Source organism: Monodon monoceros, unplaced genomic scaffold (assembly GCF_005190385.1).
Source record: "Monodon monoceros isolate NGI ecotype Baffin Bay Population unplaced genomic scaffold, NGI_Narwhal_1 Super_Scaffold_1, whole genome shotgun sequence".
Classification (NCBI taxonomy): Eukaryota; Metazoa; Chordata; class Mammalia; order Artiodactyla; family Monodontidae; genus Monodon; species Monodon monoceros.
Genome location: NW_021703765.1, coordinates 52410817 through 52436042, shown reverse-complemented (window position 1 = coordinate 52436042; position 25226 = coordinate 52410817). Strand labels below are relative to the sequence as shown.

Sequence of the window (25226 nt, the reverse complement as noted above, 5' to 3'; positions counted from 1 at the left end):
TAATTTCCAGTCCTCAGGAAATAGATCAAACAATGGAACAAGTTAAATGACATTCCAAAGAAACAAATATGTGAAACACTCTACAGTAAAGTGTACATTTAAAAAATAATTGAAATGGTAAATCTATTACATATACTTTAACAAAAAAAAATCTTCTAATTAAAAAAAATATATATATACAGGCAGACCTTAGAGATATTGCAGGTTTGGCTTCAGGCCACCACAACAAAACAAGTATCGCAATAAAGCAAATCACATAAATTTTTTCGTTTCCCAGTGCATATAAAAGTTATGTTTATACTATACTGTAGTCTACTGAGTGTGCAAGAGCATTATTTCTTTAAAAAAATAAAATGTTCATATCTCAATTAAAAAGTATTTTATTGCTAAAAAATGCTAACCTTCATCTGAGCCTTCAGCAAGTCGTAGTAATAACATCAAATATCACTAACCACAGATCACCGTAACAAATAATGAAAAAGTTTGAAATGTTGCCAGAATGACCAAAATGTGACACAGAGACATTAAGTGAGCAAATACCATTGGGAAAATGGCATTAATAGACTTGCTCAACACAGAGTTTCCATAAACCTTCAATCTGTAAAAAAATGCAGTATCTGCAAATGGCAATAAAGCAAAGCACAATTAAACGAGGTATGCCTGTGTGTATTTTTGTTTTTGTTTTTAAATAAGACAGAGGCAGGAGGGTCAGAGTCACAGAGAGGCTGGAAGATGCTACACTGCTGGCTTTGAAGATGGAAAGGGCCACAAGCCAAGGAGTGTGGGTGGCTTCTAGAAGTGGAAAAGGCGAGCCTTCCCTAGAACCTCCAGAAGGAACACTATCCTGCTGACACTTTGATTTTAGCACAGTGAAGTCCACCTGGGACGGATGACCTAGAGAACTGTAAGATAATAAACATATGTTGTGTTAAGCCATCAAAAAAAGTTGGAGAAATATAAAATAGAGTGTCACAGAGGCCAAAAATAAGAGTACTGCAGTAAAATTAGTCAAACTGTTCAATGCTGCCGAGGCTAGTAAGACATTTATACAATGAAAGTATACATGACCATTGACTAGTTTATAAATGTTGGAAATAAACGCATAGTGAATAAAACATCTTTAAACATCTTTAAAATCCATGGACCAGACATGCAATATATAGTGATAGAACAATTATTGAAAATATAAATTGAAAATACTTTCAGGCAGTCAAGACAAAAACAACAGACAAAGAAAACCGTAATTCAAAAAGAGTCATGTACCAAAATGTTCATTGCAGCTGTATTTACAATAGCCAGGACATGGAAGCAACCTAAGTGTCCATCGACCGATGAATGGATAAAGAAGATGTGGCACATATACACAATGGAATACTACTCAGCCATAAAAAGAAACAAAACTGAGTTATTTGTAGTGAGGTGGATGGACCCAGAGTCTGTCATACAGAGTGAAGTAATAAGTCAGAAAGAGAAAAACAAATACCGTATGCTAACACATACATATGGAATCTTAAAAGAAAAAAAAAAAAGGCTCTGAAGAAGCTAGGGGCAGGACAGGAATAAAGACACAGATGTAGAGAATGGACTTGAGTACACAGGGAGGGGGAAGGGTAAGCTGGGACAAAGCGAGAGAGTGGCATGGACATACATACACTACCAAATGTAAAATAGATAGCTAGTGGGAAGCAGCCGCATAGCACAGGGAGATCAGCTCCGTGCTTTGTGACCACCTAGAGGGGAGTGATAGGGAGGGTGGGAGGGAGCTAGACGCAAGAGGGAAGAGATATGGGAACATATGTATATGTATAGCTGATTCACTTTGTTATAAAGCAGAAACTAACACACCATAGTAAAGCAATTATACGCCAATAAAGATGTTAAAAAACAACAGACAAGTTAACAAACAAGGTGATTCAAGTTAGGAAAATACAAGATGAGCAATAATATGCAGTTCTTTTCCTTTACCAAAGAGTGGGCCAGGATTCTCATCTGAAACAAGTACTTCTGGCCCATAGGTTCAGAGACACAGTATTTTTGATTTAGAAGGGATCTTAAGGATTATCCAATCAAAATTCCTATTGTACAAACTACTACATGTATGCACATCATATCTTTATTTTAGCCCACAGCTACCTACATAGGAAAATTCAGAATGTTAAAAAAAAAACCCTCAGAAAACAATTGATTTTTTTTAATATGAATTATTCACACTTTTGAAACTCCTAACTTTAAACAAATGTACTATCAGATTGCTAGCTCATAATTACACAAAGATATTAAAACATATGTTATATATTTAAGAACAACAATAAAGATCCTAATTAGTTAGTATACTTACAGTGTAGTATAACTTTGAGCTCAACCAGGAGTTTCTTTGACCCTCCATGACTTGTTCCTGGAAGCTTTTGCATTGCTTCCCCCTTTTTATTCAATATTTCAATTCTTAATGCACCTATCAGTCCAAAATCAAAAATAAGAATGTCTGAGTCACACCCAAAGAATCTGATGAATCTGCTAGGTCTTCACACCGCACTTTAATTTTTCATGGTCTTTTACTATGAAATGTAAGATGTAAGAAAAGCATTTTTTCAGTATTTAAAAACAAACACACACACACAAAAAACCCAAAAACATACCAATGGGGGTTCCAGCAGGCCTAATCTCATTTGGCAATAATTCATCTCCTTCAGGCCAAGTTACTGACAATCTATCAGGGAGCCTATTATGAAACCAGCATATTAATTATTCATGAACTGTGTTAATTATGGTCTTATTTTTTAAAATAAAAGTTACTAGAAATTTTAATATTTTTTTTGACACGTTAAATCTGAAATCCTGTATGATTAATACTGTAAACATTTCCTTCTCCTCAACCACTGTTGTGGCTACAGAGTAAGACAAAATCTCCTGGTGTTAACAGCCAGGAACTGTGCTTTTTTTTTTGAGATTTTTCTATTCATTTATAGTACAAGCTACCTTTGGGAGACAGGATACACTCTACAAATAAAAGAATTACCAGTGAGATTCAGTAGGAATCAAAATGACTACATCATTAGCTATACAAGAGCCACAAACCGTTTTATTTTTCGATTTCCTTTTACTTCTTTTGTACTAATCTTTACCTCTCAGCAGTTACTACCATTTTCTTCTAGCTGTAGGCCAAAGTTGTTTGTTTTTTTTTTAAACAAACTTAATCATAGTGCTGATAACAGTGACACTGTAGATATAAGATTTCCTCATTTTTCTATGAAATACAGGATTCTGTTTTTATAACAGAGAGCTCTCAGGTTTTTTTTAACAGCAAGAAGTTTGTCACAATACACACATCTAAGACTACAAGTGCCCAAATAGAAAGCATAACGACACACTCAATAACTGCTAAAAGGACAATTCCTCTTGATTTTTCTTGTTATTTTTTACCATATGCATCTTGAAATGTAAATTACCTTGCCATTTCATCTTCTACATATTTTTTCACAGCTTTCTCAGCAACTGTCCTATCCAGCTTTGCAATTGGCACAGTTTTTATTTCATCATACAGTGCCTGAGGTTCCTGAATAAATAAAATTTACACCAACATTTAAAAAAAACTATTTAAATTTAGCTGCAACAAGAACATTTCTTCCAAAGAAACATATTTTTACCCTAGTTAAGTATATAAATCATAATAGCTATTATTACATTATACCACAGTGTTTACTTCCATTTTTCATGTAAACTCCTTAGGCCTAATTAAATAGGCCTTAGGCCATTCAAATTTTAACAAGAGCATAGTATAAGGATAAAACCAGTTCTAGTTTTGAAGTTTTTCATTCTTGAGATAGAAGTCTGGCTCCAATGTTTATGTTTGTGGGCCTTGGATGAAATGTGCACTTTACAAAATTACTGTGTTAACTAGCAATAATATATGTAACGTTAATTAAACACTGGGCACACAGATGTTGTTCTATAGATTATTAAAAACATCAAATATGAAACATAAAAATTCATGCTACCACTACTTTCACCAATGGAAAAGCCAAATACGAGACAAAACAGAATACCGTAACTTTATTTTAACAATTAAGCAAAAGAAAGTAGTACCAAGAGACTTTGAAGAAATACTTTTTGTTATCTGGGGGTCTTACCATTGCAATTTGAACCTCTCCTCCTGTAGCATATACTTCTCCATCATGATCACCATAAAGAAAAAATTTTACAATGCTTCCATAAAAGAGAGGAAGTGTCTTGATTGTCTTGACCTAATATTTAGTTTTAAAACAAGGATTTAGTATTAATATTTACTTTTAGAAAAACAGGTTTAACAATTACTTAACAGAACTACTTTATGCAAGGGGAAAACTCAGCATCTATCATTAGAAAAATTAACAAAAAAAGCATTCTAATATTCTAATAAAGTTATATTTGTGAAGTTCTCCACTTATTTGTAACGTATCTTTGAAAAGACACAGTGGCTTCTTCATACAAAAATGTCATAGCTATGCATGTGTCTAAAATGCCCAAAGCCTTCCAAGTCAATTATTATTAATGCAAGTTATCTCAAACCCCCATAAATGTTGCTTGCAGACTGTGAACGGTGACTTACAAAGTTATCACTTCTTTCAAATAAATTAGCTCAAAACTTGCCTATAATGTATTTCTTCTCCTTACTTGGCTTGAAAAATCTAAGGGTAATTTCCATTAGTCCAATTCAAAACTTCCCAACTACAAGGACAACAAAAATTTACACCCAACCTACCTTCCAGCCTCATTTCATTTCTGAACTATTTCTCCTCACACACACAATAGGTTGCAGCAACCCAACTCTGTTGCTTGCGGTTTCCCTGCATTTACCTGTCTTTGTGCTCAGATTATCTTCTCTGAGAAAGCGTTTCACTTGACTACCACACAGAATTTGACGAAACTGATCACTCCCTCCTTGTAACTCTTCACAAATACCTTATTCTCCTGGTTTCCTTCTATCTCACTACCTTATCCCTTTCAATTCTCCTTTGTCAGCTCCTCCTCTTTGTTTTCCTAACCTCTAAATGTTGGAAAAGCAAGCTGTAGCTACACGCACTACTTCGAGGTGACCGCATCTGATTCCAGCTTTCGATATATGATGATGAGAGTGTCACATTTGTGCATTTATTACCTTCATAATTACCTCTGCAAACCTGAGCCTTTACCTCTTTCAAGTTCCATACACATGCCACTTCATGCACAAAGAATTGCATGATTCACCCTCTTCTCCGAGGCCAATCCGAAGTCAGAAAATTCTCTCCTAAACTATGAGCACTATTCATTCTCTTTTCATAGCACTTACCCCCTTCTTACCTATGATTACTCTGCTTAGGTTATCTGTTTTCAGGCTGTAACAGCCTGAAGGACAAAGGACATGCCCTAGACCTCTGCATTCTCCACAATGCAGTCAATAGCACAGTAACTCACGAGCAGCACTCAATAAAAATTTGCTGAAAAATAATTTCTCCATATCACAATTAAAAAAACAAAATGGAATTCTCCATTTGAGTAAAGTTTAGTGCAAGAAACAATAAAAACCTTGTTAATTGAGCCTTTGGCAAAAATCAAGTTTTTTATAAAATGTCCTCTTAAATTACGTAATTAAAATCCGTTTGGCCTTTTTGTTCTTTTCTGGCTCCCGAGGAGCCCAGAGTAAATATATTATTTTTGGTTGTTGATAAATTCTAATACATCTAATTTAGTTTCAAATTCTACTAAAAATTAAATCTAAAAATAAGTTAAACTTACCAGCTGTCCTGCTTTGTATATTTTTCCATCCCATTCTATTGCTGAATAAGTCGCCCAGGGGCCCTGCTTTTTAGAAGGAAGATCAGGACGTGTAATTATTCCTTTAAAAAGTGTAAATTTTATTTGTTTGTCATACTTTTCATGACAGTCCTTCAGCCATAAAGCAAATTCTCTGTCAATTTTCATTCGCTGCTCCTGTAAAATTTTAAAATGTTCTATGAAATATAGCTACTAATAAACAAATACAACCACAGACACTTCTCATTCATTTCATTTTTCCTTTCACATACCTGCCCACCCCAGAAAATCTAATAAAAGACTAAAATATTTTGCTGGATCCTTCTCCCATATGAATTTAGATTTCTATCAAAGACATTACTAAAGAAAGAAAAATCTTTGCTACACCCTTGGGTCCAAGGTCTTAATGGTCAATATCAACAAAGATTTGCTTCCCTGTTTTAAATCCTAGGATATACCAAAAAATGACAAACACTGGCTGCCTAGGATAAGGAGAACTAGCTGATTAGGGGAAAAGGGTAAGTGGAAGCCTTCTTACTGTGAACGATGCACATTCTAAATAGGGCAATAAAAATATCTTTTTATGTATCAGGCACAGAATTAAATACATATAGTACTTAAACATATATATGGTATATCTATGGTATTAAAATGTCATTGTGGGGAGTGATTAGGGGGAGAAAAGGTCAAAAAAGCTCTTTTATAAAGTGATAGTGAAAAAAAGGTTGACAATCATTGCTATGCAAAACACATCTTTCCTTTTAATTATGTATTATATATCTATATTCATTCAGAAAATAAATCATAAAATAAAAATTGTTTTCTAATAATATATAGGAAAAAAATGTGCCATTGCTTATCATTCTTCACCCTGATGGGAGACAGTATAGAGATTTACATTCCAGCATAAGGTGCTATATATTTGTTTAATGCCTATCTTTAGGAGAATGAGTAGGGAAGATAATCTTTACATAACATGCTTTCACAGAAGACTTTGCATAAAGTTATAGAAGTTCATTTCCCCCTATATATCTTATTCCACAATATACCATTTCCAAATGAAAATGGGGCAAAACTAAAACTGATTTCAGCTTAAGTTTTTGCAGCTTATAGTCAAAGGGCCAGTATGTTAATCATTAAAAAAAAAAAAACTTTTGGTTTTAAAAAGTTATTTGAATAAGAAGTAACATGTACATTGTAAACACTCAAAAATGGCATATATCTTCAAGGAAATCTTCCCCCTAATCTGTTCCCAGGTACCAACTCCTTCCTGAATCAGCAAATTACTGTTATCACTTTGTCATCTTGACAAGAATATTAAAATTATTAACTAGGAATGGGACAGTCCGCCTACCAAATTTTTATGCTGTATTTCAATGTACAGCCCTTGTATTCGATAAAAGTATATAAGACTCAGTATCTTTTTATTAAGAGCAAAATGAATTTCAACATGTTGTAGGGATGACTGACTATAAATACTGTGTGTCATGTATTGTGGTTATTGCTTAAGCAATTTTAAATTCAGAATAAATGCATCCATCTCTTGGCAACTTAACATTAAACTACTGAAAGAGTAGCATCAAGTAAGTTTCTGAGGTGCTTAGGTAGAATAAAAGTACACTAGTTCTATCCTACTTTTTAAAAAATTTATCACTCTTTTTCTATTGATTAACGTAGATTTTAATACTGATCAATCTCACAGCACCTTTTAGCCCAAAGTATTTCATAGTTCTACCTCAATTTTACCCCCAAGATTAGATTAAAATTGCATATTTAGGTTATTAATATATAAACACAGCTTTTGTATTAGATAAAATTGTTCTTATATGCTCTTATCAAATGGACATGGTTCTGTAGCTTCTATTTACTATGTCAAGGTACTGATGAAGATCTGATAAAAGATCTGTAAATTTTACCTGAACAAGATCTAATCAATTTGAAATTTTTGAGTGAACACATAAATGCTCATGAATGAAAATTTATATTCCAGATTAAATAAAATGAAAAGTATGCAAATTGTCAGTACAAATCTACACTACTAGTGACTTTTGTTGTACTTAAAATAGAACACTTGCAAATATTCAAAATTTGATGCTTAAAACCATACCTGTCCATTTAAAATCCTTGTAAAAAGGGTGTTCTTATCTTTCAATTTTAGCTCAAGATCCATAAAGGTCAGTTTATTTGTGCTGACCTGGAATTTGTCATTAGTGAATAATGCACCAGATATCCTATTGTAGCACTCAATCGGTGCAAGCCCTCTCTTCTTAGGAGGAGTACACCAGTCAAAGCTTGAACAGAACAAAGTATTAGTTAGTAAAAAGATTAGATCACAAAACAATATAATTTCAGCAAAAATCAGAACTTACTCTTCAACAGATGTATATGGTATTAGTCGTCCATTCCAAAAACATTCAAAAATAGGTCTTTTCCCTCTTGCTGCTTTCTCAAGTATGAAACAGTCATCATCATCATCTTCATCTTTTAATTCTAGAACAAAGGAGTATTGGAACAAAATGTTTATTGCTATAAAGTATACATAATTTTTACCACTGAGAAATCAATTTCTGTAAGTGAAATGTTAAAGCTACTTCAGAGAAATGGTAACAAAAAATCTTATGATCTTTAACATTGCATTCTATAAAATCTAAAGGTGGCTTTATTCTGTTTGCCCTCAAAAAGGCAGATTTTCAAAGTGGTTCCACATTACCAATAGTGTTTCTCATTACAAAGTCAATAATTGATTACATACTAATCCATCTGTGTTAGGAGTACTATAGTAGCTACTGAGCCTGCAATCTTTAAAACCTATTTATAAATATGGGAGCTTGAATCCTGTACCTAAACCACAAGCTTCACAACTCTGTCAGAACCAGTTTACTTACATAAAAATCATCTGGAAAATCTACAGTATCGAGCAACAGCAAGTTTGCCTAGCTTGGACAAATTAATAACACTGAATGTAAGTTTACTTTATGATACAGCTAGAATTATAACCTATGTTATAAAGCTCAACTGTCTACATTTTTATGTTTGTTAGTAATACATTTTCATATATTTAGATAAATTAGATTCAAACATTATGATCCTGACATAGTAATACCTCAGTTATTCTGGCATTAAGTCATTCCCCCCACCCCCAATAAAGCCTTCTTCTCCCAAAAAAACCCTCACAAGTCCATCACAAGTAAATATTCCTTTCAATCACACCATTTCACTTGCTCTTAGAGAACCCCTCTGATCTCATTCAACTTACTGGCTATTATTTTAAGACATCATTTGAAGAACTTTATCTTTTTGTCTATAAGCATGCAAAAATTACAAACGGCAAATGAAAAACATGCTAGAGACTTCACGGGAGGGAAGGTCACTGAGTAATAACATGTATGAGCACTTACTAAACAAAGTCGGGCACTATTCTGAGGACTTGAAGCAGTTTCTTATTCAACCCTCACAACACATCTATGAGGCAAGAATTATTACCCCCCCAACTTCACAGATACTGAGGCAGGCGGTACTTTGTCAAAGTTTACACAAAGTGGCAAAGATAGGATTCAAATCAGGAAATCTGGTTCCAAAACCCACAATACTAAGGCTATACTAAAGAATTATTCTGAATGAGAAAATTTAATATTGTTAATCTATGAAAATTCAATGCAATCTCAATAATACCACTAGGATTTTTTTAAAGTGAAAGTACAGTACAAAGTGATTCCAAAGTTTATCCAGAAGAGCAAAAGATTAAGCATTTAGAATTTTTTCTAGGGCTTCCCTGGTGGCACAGTGGTTGAGAGTCCGCCTGCCGATGCAGGGGACACGAGTTCGTGCCCCAGTCCGGGAAGATCCCACATGCCGCGGAGCGGCTGGGCCCGTGAGCCATGGCCACTGAGCCTGCGCGTCCAGAGCCTGTGCTCCTCAAGGGGAGAGGCCACAACAGTGAGAGGCCCGCGCACCGCAAAAAAAAAAAAAAAAGAAAAGAAAAAAAGAATTTTCTCTAAAAAGAACAATAGTGTCTTGCCCTACAGATATCAATATACAGTATAAAGGACAAGAGAGTATCATTACTCATGTATAAAAACACAAAATAGGGACTTCCCTGGTGGTACAGTGGTTGCCACAGTGGTGGCACTCCGCCTGCCAATGCAGGGCACATAGGTTCGAGCCCTGGTCCAGGAAGATCCCACATGCCGCGGAGCAACTAAGCCCGTGAGCCACAACTACCGAGCCTGCACTCTAGAGCCTGCGAGCCACAACTACTGAGCCCACATGCCACAACTACTGAAGCCCACGCACCTAGAGCCTGTGCTCCACAACAAGAGAAGCCACCGCAGTGAGAAGCCTGCACACCGCAACAAAGAGTAGCCCCCACTCACAGCAACAAAGACCCAACACAGCCATAAATAAATAAACAAATAAATAAATTTATAATAAATAAATAAAAACACAAAATAGATCAATTCCTTATAGTAAAAAATCCGGATCTATGCACTTATGGGAACTTTATATTATTATGAAAGTGATATTTAAACTATTACAAAAATCATAACGTTCAATAATTGGTGCTAGGAAACTGGAAACCCACATGGAAAATATTAAGTTAACCCACACACAAAAAAGATTAGAGATGTGTTAAAGATGTAAACATAAAATGATTAAGAAAAAAAACCACAGGATCTTTTTTATAATCTTGAGGTATAAGATACCTTTCTATAGCAAGGCAAAAATCAGAAAGCATAAAGAAAAAACTAGTATGACTAAGTAAAGTTTAAAACTACTTTATAAATACCTACAAAGATAACAGGAAGACAACATGGAGAATATATAAAGGATTACTATGCAGTACATAGCTAAAAATTCACTTCAGGAAGAGATCTATGATAAAAGAATATATAATCTTTCTTAAAGCCACTGCTTTATTCATCTGGAAATGAATATACACAAAAATTAAGAATTATAAAAATTATAAATACTTTAATAACTTAAGATTTGCATGAGGGAAAAAAGTTTTTAAATTTATCTAACCTCAACAACCCAACTAAGAATTATTATTAAGAAAACAAATCACTATCCTAAATCACAACTTCACATTTTGTAGCTAAGATAACAGATTAACATACTTGATGGAAAGCATGGATCATCAGGATACGTTTCTCTATCATATAAAAAAGGGTGATATCGGATAATCCCTTCCACTACACCATCTCCTTCAACATGAGCCTTGAACTCAAAACTATCGGCTGCTGTATTTATATACAACGTCTGCATGTCATCTTGTATTTCCCTTAGGTTGATAATCTTAGGTGTCTTCCCCTTTTCAAACATAGAAATCTAAAATAAAAATAAAGCAAAAACAATTAAATTCTATAGTGACTTTACTTTTGTTCTCACCTATGATCCAACAACAGAACAGGCAAAAACTACTTTTATTTGTACAAGTAATCATCTAGCTTATTGAAATACATATATATTTTTATTTGGATTAAATAGCTCTAAGTAGCATCTCAAAAAAAATACACTACAAAAAACTGAAAGTAAGCAAAGAAAGAGCAAAGCAGAGCTGAAGGATATATTAAGTGAAGAGTACATTTAATTCAAGGTTTCCTGCTAGAGGTAGGAAGTGGGATAAAGATGTACATGAAATTCTTCCTGACGTGTGGGCAAGGATACTGAGAACTCAACACTCAAATATTCTTTTCTTCTAAATCTTACTTTACCGTTATAAGACTTCTGTGAACAAAAGAGAAACTATTTATTCCTTTTCTTCCCTGCTTTTGAGACATGATATTCAGTAACAGCTCATATCTCTACAGAAGACAGAGAAAGGAAAAACCATATACTATAGTAAACAAAGGTTCCACAAAAATACATCTAGGAATAATCTCTTTACTTGCATATCAAATTAGGGAAGTGTTCTGGTAAAAGACAAGGACAGAGAAGTTGCCTATTTACTGACTGAGTTTTCTTGTCCAGAGTAACTTGGAACTAGAACAGATACCTAATAATTCACAATACTTTAAGAAAGAATTTTATCTTACTTCAATATCAATGTTGTTGAAAGGTCCAACTTCCTTTGATGTACGTTTTTCATTCCCTTTTGGGCCATGAATATAGTAATGATAAATATGCCTAAAACACAGAAGAATACCTTTACACTTTTAAATCACATAAAATTACAGTTCATCTAATCTTCTACCAAAAAAAATTCTATAACTACCAAAAAAAATTCTGTAACTACTATTTGGCAGTACTTACTAGGTGCCAAACACTATATGAAGCATTTTTAAACAGAGTAAACCATTTAATGGTAAAAACAATCCTGAGATTCAGATATTATTACCCTTCATTTTATATAGAAATTGGAATGCAAGAAACGTATATAATTTAATTTACTTAAGGTCACAGAATTATAGAGTTGGGGGTGCTTCAATCCAAGTCTTTCCAACTTTAAGGCCCAAATACTTTAAGTATAGTTTATCAAAAAAACTAAAACTAGAAGTTAAGAGGCTTTAATTCTACTTGTTAGGGATGTTCTACAAAGGACTCAAATATCAGGGAGTATACAGGATTGAGTAACTTTAACTTATGTCCCCAACATGAGAGTATCATTCTGTAACTCTCATCTTTCTTCTCCTATGACACTGAAACAATCTTATGCCAATACTCCTAAAACGAATAAATTCAACATTATCCCATCAAAAACCACCACTTCAGAAATCTTTGTTATTTTATTTTGGCAAATGTTTCAAAAGATTATATTTGGAGGAGATTATTCACCTCCCCATATCCTGTATCACATGTGTAATTATTCCTCAAGCAGGAATTTAAAATATTCCTTCATATGAATTTTAACTTTTTAAAATTACATTAATTGTCCTAGTTTAAAACACTACTAAGATAAAAGGAAATCACTGAAAATCATGATTTCTTTCTTCAGACATCTCAAAAGTGTTAACATCATAGTCAACAATAAGTTTACAACCATACATTAAGAAAGAGTGCTATAAATAGCTTAGCAAGTGTCTATTTCAAAGAATGGTTAAAGTTATACGTCATTCTTTTTAAAAGCAAGAGTTAAGTTATAATTATGTCATTAATGTACACTGAATTCCTTCAGTTAAGAGAAATAATAAAATAACTAATAAAAGATGTTCTTAGAGAAGAAACATTCCAAAGTCCTATTTAAAACTCTTGTGTTACAGAGCCAATAAACATCAATATTCAAGAAAAAAGGCATTCCTAAAATCAATTTCCCCATAAAAAATTTTAATTGTTAATATATATGTATAAAATAGAGAATCTCAAAGTACAACAGCCCTTTGAATAAATAAGATACTTTCTTTAAAAACATGAATTTTGTACAGTATACCCATTTTGCAAGACTAATTAATTCAGGTTAATACAAATTATGGAAACAATCCAGTCAAAAGTCTATACTGTGTAACTACAGAGGAAAAAACTTAAGAGCCATTAAATGTATATACTTCTGATTTGATCTAATGGAATATATACTTCCTAAAAGTTTTCCTGGAATAGATACACAAAGATTTATTTTCAGTATTACTCATGTCACATACAGATTTTTTTTTTATTTTAATAGACTCAATACATTCATTCAGTAAACTTTTATTGAGCATCTACTATGTAAAAGGAAACACTGGGATACAGCAGTGCATAAAAAATGACAGACATTCCAAGGTAGAAAGTAGACAAAAATATAAGTAAACTGTGTGGTATGGAAGATTATAATACATGCTACACAGCAAAAGCACAAAAGGGGGATCTGGGGGTGATGAGCTGAATCGGTGAACTCAAGTTTATTTTAAATGTTATCACAGTTGTCAAAAAGCATGGGCCTCATGTTTGTATTTGTAATGACCAATACATTACCGGTGATGGGTACATTATTTACAGAATACAGAACCATTTTAATGCTAACATCAGAGTAATGATTCCTGTACTGAAGGGAAGGAAATGGGATAGGAGTAAAGCAGACAGCCAAGAGGCTTCAATATGTCTGTAATATTTTCTATCTTAAAAAAGATAAGAAGAAACATGTCCTGAATCAAATGTAAATACTTACGCTAACTGTCTCGTCCAAAGAAGGAAATAATTTTTCAAGTACTGTATGTGTTCTGGTTGTACCCCTGTGATAACCACAGCAGTAAAGCTATCTTTTTCCTTCTCCTCTGAGATAAGATGATGTAGAAATCTTTCATCATCATTTGTAATGTGAACAGAATCAGACGGCTACAAGAGTGAACATAAAGTACAACACATTACATGCACCTTAACTGTAATTAACAAATAACATTTACATCAACCTTTAATGTGATTCACTTGGATAATTTCAAATACAGGCTTCAAAAATCTTTTGGAGGAAAATGGCCAATTGCAAATCAGCTGAGTGTGTGACAACAATGCTGTGAGGAGAGGGAAACTTTTACATAGATTGCTAAACTGGCATACATCAAGGAGAATGCTAAACCATAATGCTACACGAACTGGAGAATCATAAAGAAAAGGGTAAAGAAAAATAAATACTGAGTTTAAAACTGCGCCCCAAAATTGAGAACACTTACCCTAAGGTGGAATGAGTCCTTGCTTGGGGTACCTACCACTTAACTTGGTCAGGACCAATGCCCAGCCAGCCCTCCAAGTTCAGGAAAACTAGGATGCAGCCTGAACCCAGCTGGCTTAGCCCAAAGGCACTCTGTTTAAAAGGGAGTAAAATCATCCTGGGCCCCAGTCCACTTTCAGAGGGAAGTGGGGAGGGGAGAGTGGGGGAATGTTTGAGGATAAGAATTACAAACTTCTCAGTTTTTACTATGAGTCTGTATGTTAAAAATTTCATGTATATATATATACTATATAAGTTGTACACATAAAAACGTATAAGGATAAAGATACACACTGAACTATTATGTCTAGGAAACTGGTTTTCTTTTTTTAGTAAGTGTGTATTATTACTTTCTTGATAAAAAATAAAAACCAACCCTCCAATACGATTCCAATGCATCCCTACACAGTAAATTACTAATATTATAGCTACAATACATAATATATAAGTAACATTTTATACAGTTTGAGAGTTAGTAGATTAGCTTGGGTTTACTGATGATGCAGGTTCATTATCCAAATATTTGGATAGCACCTTCTAAGCCCTATGACTCAACTTGGGCATGAGGAAAATAGGGTTCAAGATAAAAGAAAGAGAGCATCCTTCCTCCCTACAAATTCCATCTAATAGATGAGAAACAAATGATTATAAAACAACGTGCCATTAGAAATCTATAAGCCAAGAACTAGAGTTAAAAAAATAAAAATGGGGTGACATTCACCCAGCAGATGACTTAATAAAAACATCCCAGACCAATGAGAACATGAAGGATTTGAGACTATAAGGGATACAAGGTAGTTTAGAATATATGTTAAACATATGATGAAGGATGTGGCTGGAAAGGCTGAATCAAGCAGTGGAAATGAGTGCAAGAGAGGATAAATGAAAGGAACTATTTTAAAAGAATTAAATGTGGTGAATGATTAACAACAAGGATTACAGTTACTACTATACTGTTAATAGTTGGAGGAAAGAGGAAGAAAATAAGAAACACTTATAGATATTTGATTTCAGATGTACCAAAAGGGAGTTATTTACAGAACCCGTGGAGAGGGACATCTAACTCAAACTGGAAATGCGTGTGCTAGATAGGATCAATTGGTATTCAGCTGCCATTTGTACCACCTTATGTTGTCCCCTCCCGGGCTGCAGAGGATGGAAAGAAATCAAAAAACATCTATTTCTCAGACTCTTAAATTTTTGCTTGTGGATGCATATTAGGTTTCACCAATTAGATGTACTAGCCTAAGATTTAGAAGGGAAACGTGAGGCAAAGGCCATCTCCTGAGCTTTCTTAAAAGTTTTCTGTTACCATGCAAGGTACTGAAAGACCAGTATCCAGGTTCCAGCTTAAGCATCAGCACTGATACAGCACTAGTAATGGCCAGAAATTCTGTGTCCATTGTTGGAGCAATTGTGGCAGCAAGACTTTTCCAACTCCTGGATCAGAGATAAGGTACTGTGTTTCTGAATTCCAGATCCAGCTGTGGTCCTCCAGCTGCCTGATTACAGCGGATGTTGCAGCATCCCTAGAAGGTCAGTTTGGAATACCCTGGCATCATTCTACAAGACTCAGCCTAAAGATCATTCCTTCAGCCCTTCCAATAATCATCTAAGCATCTAACTCTCTTTATGAAATCCTTTTCTGTTTAAAATGGCCAGAATGGTTTCTTCCCTTTAAGGAGTCCAGCCTGATTCAATGTTTCAATCTTAAGAAAAAAGTCTTGACAAGAAATACATATTTGAGAACTGTTGGTATTAAGTGGTATATATAAGAATGAATATATATATATATGGGGGGGGGGCGTGTGCATGCTAGTCCCCATAGATCAAAAACCATCAACCCCACACACACCGTACTAACTGATAACAGCTTAGGAATAGAGGAGGAGCCCCCCAAAAGTAGGCTGGAAAGGACAGGTCAGAAAAAGAAAAGGACTAGGGACCTACTGGTACCCATGAAATGTTTGCTGGGATGAACTAAGCACAAAACACAGGAAAAGCTGGAAGAAATGATAACCCAAGAGACCTCAGTACTATCCAAGCTTTATCATATCCATACAGTTCTGAAAAAATCACTTAAATTCTCTGTTTCTATTTTTCACCAGTTTTAACACGGCAAATAATATTTCCACCAATATACTTTACAGGGCTTTGTGATTTTAAGATAACATAGAAAAGATAAGACAGAATACTGTTACATAAACAATATATTAAGATATGTAAACTGTTAAATAAATGCAATAAATTTAAAGAGGAAAAGGTGGAATGACAAAATGAAGAAATTTCTCGGACAGAGGATAATGTTCAGTTATAAAGAAAGTAAAAGTAGCTAATAAACATGAAAAAAATTCAGCCCACTAGTATGAAAGAAAAGGTATTATTTTCACTTATCAAACCACTAACATTCTGCTATCATTCTTCCCTCCCTGCTTTGTTCTTTTGAAAAATAAGGAAATGATCCAACAGGCACTTCCAATATACCTTTGCTGGGAGTGTATTTGATTTGGGTTCAACCTTTCAGAAAAGCGACTTTGTAATATACACCATAAATATTTCTAAGTTCAAATTCCTTATAACAGTTATAAAAATTCTAACAATTTATACGAAGAAAAAACTGCAGTTCAGGCAAAATGTTGTGCAAAGATACTAATAGCAGTGTCTTTACAATTATAATAAAATCCTTCAAGTAAGCTAAATGCTTAACAGAATAGTCAAATTACTGTACATTTAGCCAAAGATACTATGAAGCTATTAAAAGTGTGTTGTGTACCAAAATACTTTCTAAAATGAAGTAATACCAAAATATTAATAAAACAGAGCTCAAAGCATAAGTATATGATAAAGTTTAAACTAGAAGAAAATTCGACTAAATATGTCATAAGTACTTTTTTCTGGTATTTGAGACTATTTTTATTTTCTTTATAAAATTTTCACAATTTGCTTTATAAGCAGAAAAGAATTTTTTAAATCTTACTTTTAAAAAAGGTTTTAAAAAATCTTTTAATTCTACAATGTTTCAAACAGAGAAAAGCTGAATGAGTAATACAACAAATACCATGTGCTCACCAACAAGATTCAAATTTGTGAACACTCTGCTTATTAAAATGAGCATTTGAATGCAAATTTATAACAGAAATAAGTTTCTCGTTTACTTATTTCTCTGGAGCTCAGATTTCTTAAAAGTCTATTACCCTATCACTGTTTTCTACTCTGCTTCTATGATTATTATACAACAAATACTTAAAAACTCACACTCAGTTCAAGGAAAAAAGTTTACAATCTTATGAACAATTTCCAGAAAGCTTACTTGGCTTTATGAGAAAATCTGTTTTCTGAAGACTTCAGCCTGAGAAAGCACATAAATGATCACTTTTGCTATTCACATAATTAAAAGAAAAAGAATGAAAATTTAATTTGAAAATTCCATATCTTCAAGTTTTTAAAATGACATTAGTATCTCAGAAAATGAAAAAAATGCTCTTGTCCTATCATCCATCCAAAGTAATGAATCTACAATTACTGAGTTAAAATGTATTGTACCTTTCTGTTTCTAATATATCCGCTATATATTGCCTCTTTATTTTTCTCCTTCTTCTCAAAATCTTCTTTAGAAAGTACAAGTTCATGAACATCCTGGGAATCTGCAGGTTTGCTTATCATCTGTTAAATATTTAAAAGAGTACTTTATAAATTCCCACAATTTAAACTGGATAAACACATTTAGAAAGTCAACCTCAAAATATTTTGATCAACTTTCACTTTTAAGAAATATTTTTACTTACTCTGGCTGATTGTCCAACAAAGAAAACAGCCTGCTTGCCCCCAACACCAAAATAGGAAATATCACTATTTAAACTGCGTGGCACTGGTAGTGGTCGAACATATCCTGAATGATCACTAAAATAAAACATTACATTAATGCAATGATGTTAAACAAACTACTCAGGTGTTAAAGGAAACTGTTATAGCAGTTTTATTAAGTGTTAATAAAATGATCCCCGAGCCAGATAACACCCCTATTCAAATGTAAAAGAATCAGAGCCAAAAGCCAAAACATCATCTGGTCCAATGGCTCTCAAAGTTTATTACCCAGACCAGCTGCATCAGCAACACCTGGAAATGCTAAGAAATGCAAATTCTTGGGCCCACCCTGATAAATCAGAAAATCTCAAATATCTGTATAACTCTACAATCTTCCCTTCAAAATTGTTTACTCCTTCAAAACATTAAAATATTGCCTCAATACTAATGGGAATTACAGCAAAGAGATTCTTATTTCCATGTATCATGACAAATGAAGAGCTCTGACTGAACCTCCTACTGCACCATAACAACACTCTGGAGAGTAGGGCATCCCTGGTTTCTCCAAATATAAGCAAGATCGCTAGGGACACCATTTCCCAATATCAGAAATAAACAGAATTGGGGATGAGGCTGGAACCACTATTACACCAAATGAAAAGGTTAGACAGCAGATGCAGCAGAGCTGGAAAAATTTAGAGAACACAAAGATACGTTCAAAAACACTTACCCATAAGAAACAAAGAAAAAAAGGAATGAAAAATATCAAAGTGGGACTAAAAACATGAACGACTGAAGGATAGTATCTCACACAAGTTTAAATGTACTTGGAGAAAGAGAGAATAGATAAAAGCTGCAAATATTCTCAAACTACTAAAAGGCATAGATCCACAGATTCAGACCAAAAGAGCCCAAACAGGATACATAAAAAGAAATCCGCATCACAGTGAACACTAAAAACAAAACAGAAGAACTAATAAACAGACTGAGAGGGAAATGGATTTGCAGGCTTTGACAGCAACAGTATAAGACAGTGGAATATTATCTCCAAAGGGCCAAGAGAAAAGGTCAACGTAGAACTGCAAACTAGGGCTAAATGAATTTACTGACGATATCCAAGGAAATTTACCATTAAGAGATTTGCTCTAAAGGAATGTTCGTACAAGCACAATCTGACATACAAGGTTATAATATGGTAACTACAAAGGTAATTTTTAAAATATGTATTAAAAAATTTTTAATGTGTTGTTAGAAAAAATGGTGAATATAATTTGTGGGATTTCCGTAGTCAGACTTGAAATACTAGACAACAAAAGTATAACTTTGGGAAGGAAGTGATCAGATAAAGTGTTCCAAATTTTTTAATATGGGCGAAGGGAGGTGTTCTTTTAAATTTTGAAGTCTGACATTAATACACATTTTTAAATTTCAAAGACAACCAGGAAAACAAACAGATAAATTCTAAAATATTAAAAGAGAAAAAAAGGTAGAACAACATTTTCAAAAGCAACAACAGAAAGATGCAATGAATTTAAAAACAAAGAGAAAACAAAACAGAGAAATAATGGGATAAATAAAAATATTTTAATTGGTATAAAAAGTTCTCACCCATATATCAATAATCAAAATAAAGACAACAATGACCAGGTAAAACACCGTAATACCAGACCTACAAAACAAAGCACACAAAAAATAGCCCCGACAACATACAACCGCCATACACAAACTCATCTCCACACAACAAAGACACAAACATGCCCCCATGCAAAAAAGCATGCATATACACAAACACCCCACACAATACAAACCACACAACATGCATGCACACTTACAGTGCTCCCCCAACACAAACACACAATGTATACAACACCAACTATAAAAAGAACATCTTAAAAGAGTCAGAAAAAACAGACACCATATATTCTGAGAAACAAAGATAAGAATGACAATGGATTTTTCATTGTAAACTGTGCAAGTCAGTAGAAATGGAGTAGCATTTTTAATGTACTGAAATGTTTAACAAAGTCAACCTAAAATTCTATACTCAACAAAAATATGTTTAAAGGGGGAAGGAGGGTAAGGAATAGATCCAAGCTTTATCAGACATACAAAAGCTGAAAAAATTCACTGAGAGCAAACATGAATTATAAAAACTGTTAAAAGACCTTTAGGAATGAAAATGATACTATGGATTTAAACAAAGGAATGAAGACCACCAGAAATGGTAAATATGTGGGTAAACATAAACTGACTCAGGGACTCCAACTAATACTTGTATATGAATGTTCATAGCAGCATTATTCACAATATACAAAAAAGGCAGAAACAAGACAACCATCCATTAACCTATGAATGGAAAAATGTAGTACAGCTGCATAATTCAGCCATAAAAAGGGGTGAAGTTCTGATACAATCTACAACATGGATGAACCCTGAAAACATTACGCTAAGTGAAATAAACCAGAAACAAAATGACAAATATTGTATGATTCCTCTTAAATGAAGTACCTAGAATAGGCAAATGCATTGAAACAGAAAGTAGAACTGTGGTTACCAGCAGCTGGAGGTGCGGAGAATACAGAGTTATCTTTCAATGGTTACAAAGTTTCAGTTTGGGAAAGACAAAAATCTTTGAAAATACATAATGGTAATGGTTGTAAAACACTGTGAATATAATTAATGCTACCAAATTATACACTTTAATTTAATGTTATACTTTTTTTTTTCACCACATTTTTAAGAAAACAACTGTTAAAAAGGGAAACTCATAGAAACAGTAGAAAAATGGTTGACAGGGACTGGGGAGTGTGGGAAATAGGTAGAGGTTGGTAAAAGGGTACAAACTTTCATCAATAAGATGAATAAGGTCTGAGGAGCTAATGTATAACATTGTTAAGTACAGTCAATAACACTATTGTGTAATTTAAATCTGCTAAGAGAGTAGAACTGTGATAAATTAAAGATGTATAGTATGCCAGTAAAACAACAGAACAGAGTAGCATCTAACAAGTCAATGAAGGAAACAGTGGAAGCGCACGCACACACACACACACACACTCAATTTGAAGTAAGGCAGAAAAAAGGGAAATGTGGGGAAAAAGGGAAAAATAAACAAGTAACAAAGATGGTAACCAAGCATACTGATAATCACATTAAATGTAATTGGTCTAAACATCCCAATTAAAAGGCAGAGATCGTCAATTTTAATACATAACCAAATGCTGCCTAAAAGAAACACTCTTTAAATATAACGAGACAGTAGGTTAAAAGGTTGGAAAACGAGTTACCATTTCAATACTAATGAAAACAAAGCTGGAGGAGATATATTAATATCGGACCAAGTTAATAAAAGAATATTACCTGGGAATAAAGAACAATGAAACAAATATGCACGTAAATAAAATAGGTTACCTTTCTCTGCTTGAGTTTTTAAAACTACGTTAGACTGTTGAAATATAAATAACACGGTCTGATATGGTTCTCAATATATGTAGAGGTAACACTTAAAACTAAATTATAAATGGGTGAGCGTTAAAATACCTAAATAATTTGGTGAGATTTCTGTAATTCACTTTAATTGGCAAAATGTCCATACTAAGAGACTGTAATACAGTATTCCCTGGAGCAGCCATTAAAAAATAAATAAATAAATAAAAGATATACTCGAAAACCACTATAAAGAAAACAGTGTAGTAAAATATGTTCAAGTAAACCACAAAAAGGCCAGAAAAGACAAATGCAAAACAAAGGGAACAAACAGAAAAGTTAAAACAGGACATATTTGAGTCCTAATGTACCAATAATTAGAAATATGTAAATGTAATAGTACAAATACACTAAATAAAACTGACAGAGTGAATTAAAAACTGACCAAACCAGGGACTTCACTGGTGGTCCAGTGTTTAAGAATCCACCTTCCAACGCAGGGGACGTGGGTTCAATCCCTAGTCAGGGAACTAGGATCCCACGCACCGCAAGGCAACTAAGCCTGCAAGCCGTAACTACTGAGCCCATGCGGTCTGGAGCCTGCACGCCACAACTACAGAGCCCACGAGCTCTGGAGCCTGCATGCCACAGCTAGAGAGAAACCTGTGCACCACAACTACTGAGCCTGCGTGCCACAACGAAGATCCCGCGTGCCACAACTAAGACCTGACACAGCCAAAAAAAAAATAAAAATAATAAATGTTCTAAAAAGACTATAATCAAAAAAAATTTTTTAATAAATTAAAAAATTTTAAAAAATGACCCAACCATATGCTGTCTACAAGAAACTCATTTTAAATATAATGATATAGGTATTTTAAAAGAAAATGGATAAGAAAAGGTATACCATACAAACATAAACAAAAAGAAAGCTGGAGTGGCTACAGTATCAAATAAAATACACTTCAGAGCAAGAAATTATCAGGGACAGAAGCATTATGGGAACTTCCCTGGTGGCGCAGTGGTTAAGAATCTGCCTGCCAATGCAGGGCACACGGGTTTGAGCCCTGGTCTGGGAAGATCCCACGTGCTGCAGAGCAACTATGCCTGTGAGCCGCAACTACTGAGCCTGCGTGCTGCAACTACTGAAGCCCACGCACCTAGAGCCTGTGTTCTGCAACAAGAGAAACCACCGCAATGAGAAGCCCACGCACCGCAATGAAGGGTGGGCCCCGCTCACCACAACTAGAGAAAGCCCGTGCACAGCAACAAAGACCCAACACAGACAAAAATTAATTAATTAAATTTTTTTTAAAAAGGCATTATGATGAAAGGGTCAGTTCACTGAAAAGTCCTAACAATCTCAATTATGCATACAAAAAGTAACACAAGTTAAAAATACACAGAGCAAAAATTCAGATAACTGAAAAGATCAGCAAACCTGCAAATAAGTGGAGTTCTTCAATACTCCTCTCTTCGTTACTGCTACACAGAAAATCAGCAAGGATAAGAAAGAACTGAAAAATATTATCAACAGATGGAATCTAATTGAGATTTACAGAACACTCCTCCCAGCAACAGCAAAATACACATTCTTTTCAAGGACACAGAAAATTCACCAAAATATAGATCATATCCTAGGGCATAAAACAAATCTTAACAAATTTAAAAGAACTGAAACCATATAGAGTATGTTCTCTGAATATAATAAAGTCAAGCTAGAAATCAACATACAGACAAGAAAATCTATTGGGAACATTGGGAAATTGAACAACACATTCCAAAAAAGATCCATGGATCAAAAAGCAAGTTGCAAGGGAAATAAAAGTTACACTGAACTGAATGAAAGTGAAATTACAGCATATTAAAACTTGTGGGATACAGCAAAAGTAGTCCTGAGAAGAAAATTTATAACACAAAATATTCATCTTAGAAAAGAAGTAAAAAAAAATCTGTAAGATTCCACATCAAGATACTATAAAAAGAGCAAATAAACCCAAAGTAAGAAGGGCATAAATAATAAAGAGCAGAAATCAAAGAATTTGAAAACAGGAAAACAAAATTTATCAAAGCAAGCACTGGTTCTTTACAAACACTACCAACAACTATATGCCAATAAAATTGAAAATTTAATGAAATGGACTAATTCCTACTAAAATATAACTTACCAAAGCTAAATCACTAAGAAATAGAAAGCCAAAATATTCTTATAACTCTATGAAGAAATCAAAGCAATAGTTAAAAATTCCTCCTGCAAAAAACATACCACACCCAAATGGTTTCCCAAGCGAGTTTTATCAAACTTGCATAAGTGGTTAAAGTATAAATTAATATGATCACTTTGGAAAATAATTCGCCATTACCTTGTAAGTTGGAACATTCATTTTTAAATCCTACAAATTCCCTCCTAGGCATATACCCAAAACTTACGTAGATTTGGACCAGGAAACATATATAACATACACACACACCCCATATATAAGATAGTTCTGCTAACAATTGCTAAAACTTGGAGGAGAAAGCCAAATGCCCACTGACTGAAGACTGGATAAATACAGTGGGATTCCTTTTTGGTATATACTAAAGATAACATGGTTATGAAAATGAATGTTCTACAGACCCACACAAATATGCAATCTTAGTAACCTAATATTAAATGAAAATGCAAGTCCCTTGTAGATCAACATATAGTATGATTACATTTTTTCATATTATCAAAAACAAGCAAAATTAGATATATACATTTAAAAAACGGAAATAGCTAACACATATATATGGAATCTAAAAAAAAAAAGGTTCTGAAGAACCTAGGGGCAGGACAGGAATAAAGACACAGACGTAGAGAATGGACTTGAGGACACAGGGAGGGGGAAGGGTAAGCTGGGTCGAAATGAGAGAGTGGCATGGACATATATACACTACCAAATGTAAAATACATAGCTAGTGGGAAGCAGCTGCATAGCACAGGGAGATCAGCTCGATGCTCTGTGACCATCTAGAGGGGTGGGATAGGGAGGGTGGGAGGGAGACACAAGAGGGAGGGGATATGGGGATATATGTATACGTACAGCTGATTCACTTTGTTATACAGCAGAAACTAACACAATGTAAAGCAATTATACTCTAATAAAGATGTTTAAAAGAAAAAAGTAAACAGAAAAACAATACAGGATACTTGTTAACTTTGGTGGCGGGGATGAGGAGGACACAGATGTAAGTTACAGTATATTCTACTTACTGGGTTGGGTGGCAAATTCTGGTTATTCAGCTTATTAAACTTTTCAATAAATAAACTTTAAATGGGCATGTCCTGCATTGATACATTGTCATAAATCAAGAATTAATTAAATTCTATGAACAAAATGTCTATTAAGAAAAATAAAGAGTAAATAGGTTCTAAGACTTCAATTACTATGATAATACTTCTAGGAAATATGCTGAAAATACCCTCCCCTAAATATTCTCCTTAAAACACATATGGGGAAGTATAATAAAAGTTTGGGAGGGCAGAACTCAGAGATAAAACAATATATACATACTTAATCTGATTCAAAACTAAGGAATTCTGTTCACTGATTAGGAATGGACACACTTAATGACCAGGCAGTAA

At 33.9% G+C, this 25226-nt stretch overlaps 1 protein-coding gene across 3 annotated transcripts in view; it reads right to left on the bottom strand.

Annotated features, from left to right (window-relative positions):
* SMCHD1 (structural maintenance of chromosomes flexible hinge domain containing 1) overlaps positions 1-25226 on the bottom strand; it is a 131897-nt gene that overhangs the window by 81465 nt on the left and 25206 nt on the right. For all 3 annotated transcript variants that reach the window (XM_029218705.1, XM_029218715.1, XM_029218698.1), the window contains exons 6-17: positions 18172-18286; positions 17930-18049; positions 13850-14016; positions 11805-11895; positions 10887-11097; positions 8139-8259; positions 7877-8060; positions 5752-5946; positions 4128-4241; positions 3447-3553; positions 2637-2719; positions 2339-2452 (exon numbers count right to left, since the gene is read on the bottom strand). In XM_029218705.1, the coding sequence (XP_029074538.1) occupies positions 2339-2452; positions 2637-2719; positions 3447-3553; positions 4128-4241; positions 5752-5946; positions 7877-8060; positions 8139-8259; positions 10887-11097; positions 11805-11895; positions 13850-14016; positions 17930-18049; positions 18172-18286 (1622 nt within the window). The remainder of the gene's footprint in view (positions 1-2338; positions 2453-2636; positions 2720-3446; positions 3554-4127; positions 4242-5751; positions 5947-7876; positions 8061-8138; positions 8260-10886; positions 11098-11804; positions 11896-13849; positions 14017-17929; positions 18050-18171; positions 18287-25226) is intronic.